This window comes from Poecilia reticulata, unplaced genomic scaffold (genome assembly GCF_000633615.1).
Source record: "Poecilia reticulata strain Guanapo unplaced genomic scaffold, Guppy_female_1.0+MT scaffold_233, whole genome shotgun sequence".
NCBI lineage: Eukaryota > Metazoa > Chordata > Actinopteri > Cyprinodontiformes > Poeciliidae > Poecilia > Poecilia reticulata.
Window position 1 is genome coordinate 221,001 of NW_007615027.1, and position 5,817 is coordinate 226,817.

At 40.9% G+C, this 5,817-nt stretch overlaps 1 protein-coding gene across 1 annotated transcript in view; it reads right to left on the bottom strand.

Annotated features, from left to right (window-relative positions):
• Positions 1-388: 388 nt before the first annotated feature.
• The window catches only part of LOC103460368 (intermediate filament protein ON3), a 17,201-nt gene continuing 11,772 nt past the window's right edge, over positions 389-5,817 (bottom strand). Inside the window, exons 4-11 of the mRNA XM_008402496.2 lie at positions 5,686-5,746; positions 4,429-4,524; positions 2,472-2,636; positions 2,264-2,389; positions 2,053-2,196; positions 1,906-1,982; positions 1,084-1,130; positions 389-973 (exon numbers count right to left, since the gene is read on the bottom strand). Coding sequence (XP_008400718.1) covers positions 858-973; positions 1,084-1,130; positions 1,906-1,982; positions 2,053-2,196; positions 2,264-2,389; positions 2,472-2,636; positions 4,429-4,524; positions 5,686-5,746 — 832 coding nt within the window. The 3' untranslated portion in view covers positions 389-857. The remainder of the gene's footprint in view (positions 974-1,083; positions 1,131-1,905; positions 1,983-2,052; positions 2,197-2,263; positions 2,390-2,471; positions 2,637-4,428; positions 4,525-5,685; positions 5,747-5,817) is intronic.

Below are 5,817 nucleotides of genomic sequence, written 5' to 3' on the forward strand. Positions count from 1 at the left end.
TGGTGAGGAGTTCAGGTCCCACCGGGAGGAGGGGAGACCCAGGACACGCTGGAGGGACGATGTCTCTCTATGGCCTGGGAACGCCTTGGGGTTCCCAGGCCAGCTGGAAGAAGTGGCTGGGGAGGGAAGTCTGGGCCTCCTGAGGCTGCTGACCTGCGACCCGACCCGGGTAAGATGGATGGATGGATGGATGGATGGATGGATGGATGGATGGATGGATGGATGGATGGATGGATAGATGGATGGATGGATGGATGGATGGATGGATGGATGGATGGATGGATGGATGGATGGATGGATGGATGGATGGATGGTCTGAAAACGGTGCTCTACAACTTACTGTTATTCATTTGGACCAGTAGACTGATAAAATATCAAACCAGATGACCTCATGCTGTTAGAGTTTATTTATTGGTCTCAGATAATGTTCCCTTACATCAGATTATAGGAAGAAATCATGTTTTCTATCACATAAATCCATTTATTGAATTAAATCAGTCATAATACCACCATGTTTCCAAATTGAATGTCTCTTACATTTTATTTATGTATTTAAGAAAAAAGTAAAACTCAGCCGTAAAAATAGTTTTTATTTGTGAATTACCATATAGTTAAAATAAATTCAGTCAAATCCATGATTACACTCCTACCTAACGATGATTATTAGATTAATTCATTCACCAAGGAGCTGTCACTACACTATAAGTTTATCTCCTGTATTTACTCTTCATATATAACTGAATTAAATTTAAGTAACAGTTACTCTAAATAATTGTTGTGTGACTAAAACACACCAGGCTTCCCGGTTCTATTGCTGAGTTTACATGAGCTCTACAGGTTGCTGATTCCTGAGCGGATCAGTGGGAGCTGTATCTGGAGTTGTCTCTGGTCTCGATGGTTTTGATGAGCAGCTTTGGAGCCGGAGAGCTGCTGCTGCTGCTGCTGCTTTGGTAGCCATTACTGTATTTAGGAACTGGAGAAACAGGAGAGAACCAAAACAAATAAAGAGTCTGTTTCTGTTAGTCGCTGCTGAAATGATCACGGCGACGCTGCAGAGAGAGAAACGGCTTGGTGAACACGTACCGGGGCTGGAGACGGCCTGGATGCTCAGGATGGACTGCTGCCCAAGTCTGAACCAACAAAAACCAAAATTAAACTCCCGTCATATCTCACCTTCCTCTCAGTCACTGGAAGGAGTCGGTGGGATTAAGTCGGTTATTTCTAACTGATGGATTCTCATTCCAGCAGCTGCTGTGGCTCATTTATTCGTTACAACTTTATAATCATAAAGTCCAGTCTTTAGTATTATCTCTGATGAAAACGTGCAAAGACTTTAATGGTGAATTTACTGTCATATTTTCTGGAGTGAATATTTAAAGAAACAGAAACAGAGTTTCCGTCAGTCTGTCCTAAATGATGAAACTCGATGTTCAAACTCAAATGATCAATAATCTGTCAGTAAAGCCGATCAGCTGTGACCTCATCACTAACTCTCTCTGCAGAAATACAAGTTTAAGTGAATGATTCTTTAAATTGTATTTTAAAACTAGGCCAGATTTTAACATGATAAGTAAAATAAACCTGGTCATTAAAACAAACTCCTTCATCTACTGAAAGTTTCTTAGAAGTTATTTCAAATGCACAAAGATATTTGCACTTAAATGAGACAAAAACTCTTCTCTGTGTTTTTACAGTGTTGTGGTTGGACCTTCTGATGAAACAGACTTTAGGTCAAAACTCGTCATCAAAGTTGAACAGTGAAGTGGTGAAGAAATGATTTCTCTTTGCTGTAAACGTGTTGAGGCTGAAGACTCTGCTTTTCTCTGAGTTGTAGATTTTCTGTCTTTGTTTCAACTGCGAAGTTTTTCAGTGTTTCTGTTTGTGTGTGATGTGCTTCCTGTCTACCTGTCCTCCTCTCCCTCCAGCAGCTTCCTGTAGGTGGCGATCTCGATGTCCAGCGCCAGTTTCAGGTTCATCAAGTCCTGCACAGGCGACAGATGAATGATTAGACTTCCGTCAGCAGCTTTTGGTCTCGTCCCGCCGGCGGCCCACCTGGTACTCCCTCAGCTGCCGGGCCATGTCCTGCTTGGCTCTCTGCAGAGCGTCCTCCAGGTCTCGGGTTCGAGCTTTAGCCTCTTTCACCGCCAGCTCTCCTCGCTCCTCTGCTTCAGCCAGCTGGTTTTCCAGACCGGCTCGCTGTTGAGGCGAGAAACAATCAGTGCTGGATGTTCATCAGATGTTTCTGGATGAGTCTGAGCTGCACCTGCGCTTTCACAGCCTCGATCTCGCTCTGCAGACGGCTGATCAGCCGGTTGACCTCGGCGACCTCTCCCTTCACGATGCGAAGCTCGTCTCCAAACTGACTGGCTTGGACCGACATCTGGTCAAACTGGAAACACGACAGCCTGTCACTCTGCATCTTCACACTCTGACCGGCAGCTGGACGAGCCGAGGAAGCGGCATGGCTGCACCTTGCTCTTGTACCAGGCCTCGGCCTCCTCTCTGCTGCGGGCGGCGATCTCCTCATACTGGGCTTTGACTTCCACCACGATCTGCTCCATGTTCAGGCTGCGGCTGTTGTCCATCTGCACCACCACCGACGTGTCTCTGATGCTGGCCTGCAGCTCACGCAGCTCCTGCACAAAACGTTCACAGAGAAACCTGCTGGTTCACAGGCAAGTTAAATCCCTGGCCTGTGATTTAACTACTCCCATCAAGGCCGGAGATCCCATCTCATTATCGGGGGGAAAATAAGCAGGGACATTTTTTAAGAGCAATTTTGGGGGGGTCAGCAAAATGACTGTAAAATGTGGTTTAAATTCTTCAAGCTGCACCATCCAAATTGACTAGTAAGTATCAATGAATAACAAAAGTGTTTTTCTCAGTAAACAAACTAAGATTCAAACGTTGTTTAGATCTGAGTTTGGTTCAGAGTCTCAGATCTAATCTCTGCTACACCTTTACAAAAATTAAGACCCACTAAAAACACATTTTAATAAGTAACTCCACTTAAAATTCCTTATAAATATTGATTTATTGCAGTGGTTCTCAATACAAGTCATGTGTTATTCAAATTATAACTTAAGTTGCTTTAAACTTATATCTTTGGTTGTTTTTTTCATGCTAAAATCTATAAATATGTATGAATATTTGGGAAGTATCATAACTTAAACTTAAAGGTCAGCACCAAAGTTTTCTAGAACAATATTCAGATTTTATTTTGTGGTTTTAAAGGCTCTACATTGAAGATGGTAAGAAATAAAGACATACTTTATCTAGTTTTACTGCCAGCTGCAGTCGCCCCTCGGCTCCCATACTGAGCTGTTAGCTAATGCTAATGCTAACACTCAGCCGCTCCCGTTTCAAACGCTTCTTATTAAAGTAAGAGTCAGAGAGCTAAATATAATTTAAATAGTGTCTACCTTCGACAGAAAAAGGAGCCAAGTCTATGAAAGCAATGTAGCAGTTTTGCTAGTTTTGATTTCCAAGTGATGAAAGTTATTTCATTACTTTCAGCCAAAGTAATGAAATAATGAACTGCGGACTGGTTTTTATTGTCAGTGTGTTTCTTTCTATTGAGCAGTGAAAGTAAATAAAACGTGTTAAATGTCTTTTGCTTTAAGTTTTTACTTACTGGAGGGTTTTTTGTTAGTGCTGCAGAGCCACAGCTAGCAGCTAACAGCTAGCTCCTCACTTAGCGGTTCTAACGGAGCCGGTACCGATCAGCAGGCAGCTGTTGCTCCGCCTTCACTTTGGACTGAACCATTGTTCTAACAATAGGGGGGGGGCGGGGCTACAAATTTATTCTTATTTTTTTCTTAGTTGAATGACAGATTTACTTCATTCTTTGTTTCTATTGCATTTTTATATTGATATTGTTTAAATACAAAGGTTTCTTTCATGATTTCTTTGGGGGGGACAATTCTAGACTTTTCCAAGATCAGGGGGTCCAGACCTCCCCGACCCCCCGGGATTTACGCCCATGCTCACAGGTTCTCATCACTGCAAAAACACAAGATATTACAACGTAGTTTTGGTTTCATTTCTACTTCTAATATATTATTACATTTGAAATAAGACAAAACTAACTAAACTGTTCAGGTCAACAGTTCCTTTAGGTTTTTGAAAAAGTAGCTCTGCTAGCGGAAAACTGAGTTGAATAATCTGCTAAAACTAGAAAAAACTACTGGGCAATTGTTTGTGTTTTTGCAGTGTTTTGTCTTTATTTCTATAATATTAGGCTGAGCTGAGGATTTGAAGATGCCTAAACTGCAGCTAGCGCTGCTGCTGTCCACCTTTAGCTTTGACTCTTATGATGAGACTTAAGGACAGAATAATAAACTCACAACATGTGAAGTTTTTATCAGAAACGTCAGACTAAAAACAGGAAACCATGAAGTTTTTCCTGGCTTGAACAGGCTTCCACACCTCCTCGTAGACGCTGCGCAGGAAGTTGATTTCATCGGTCAGAGCGCCAACCTTGTCCTCCAGATCTGCTTTGACCAGGTAGGCCGAGTCTACATCCTGCAGACATTCACCCACAAGGACAAGATAGGTTTAAAACCTGCCAATCCAGATGAGTTGAAGTGTGCTGTAAATGTGAAATATAGTCATTTTAACTAAAATAAAAAAATCGGTTCAGAAAAGTGTTTCAGAATAAAAGCATCTTCTGATTATTGACCAATTATTGATCATTATTGATCATTATTTATTTGTGTTTGTATATATAATTATGTATTGATATTACTAAATAATTTATTAAATAAATTATGACCGACTGTGTGCTTTTTAATCTGCTCATCATACATCAATATCAGAATATTCCATTCCTATTCTATTGTTATAGCCACTAAGCATATTTAAATATGCTGAACTATGTATTAAAAACATACTTAAATAATACAATTGTTTATAAATGTAGCTTTGATAGATGATTGAATTTGGTTTCCAGTAACAAAAAAGCGTGTTATGATCAATTAAATGCGCTGATACGTCATTGTGCTGCTAAACACATAAGCTGAGTGGAGTGGTGGACCGCTCCAAGATGGCCGCCCTAAATCTCGCTCCAAGATGGCCGCCCTAAATCTCGCTCCAAGATGGCCGCCCTGGTCCTGCTCGCCCGGCCTCCAGTCCTGGACTAGCACCAAAACAAAGAGCAGCCATGACGTCTGACAGCAAATGGAAATAAAACTAAACTCCGGGCTTCTTGAAATCTGCTGATTGTATCAAATGAAAGGAAATGAGGATCGATATCTCTGGTTTGGTCAAATGTATTCAGATAATGATGAAACACATGGATCTAAATCTGCAGGAGATTTGGATCTGTTCGGTTCTGCTGCCTTTCTATATCAACATCTACATGATGTGTCGATGCATATCTTTAAATAAAACAAAAACAAAAAATGGATCAGTAATTAATCAGAAAGTTGACCGATTACATTTATTGGTATGAATTATTTTTTGTGTAGCTGTAAATAAATTGGTTTTGAGATGTTTGTTGTGAATAGAAATAAAGTTTATAGATTTGGAGTCAATATTCCTTATTGATTTGTTTTCATGAAGCATAAAGGCAGATTTACTTAAATATATGTTTAAAATGGCAGCAAATAAATGAAGAAGATAAGAAGAAGAAGAAGAAGAAGAAGATGATGATGATGATGATGATGATGATGATGATGGCCTGACCTTCTTCAGGATGACGAAGTCGTTCTCCAGGTTGTTTCGCTTGTTGATCTCCTCCTCGTATCTGAGGGAGACAAAGGACAGAGTGTGTGTCTCTGTGTGTCTCTGTGTGTGTCTCTGTGTGTCTCTGTGTGT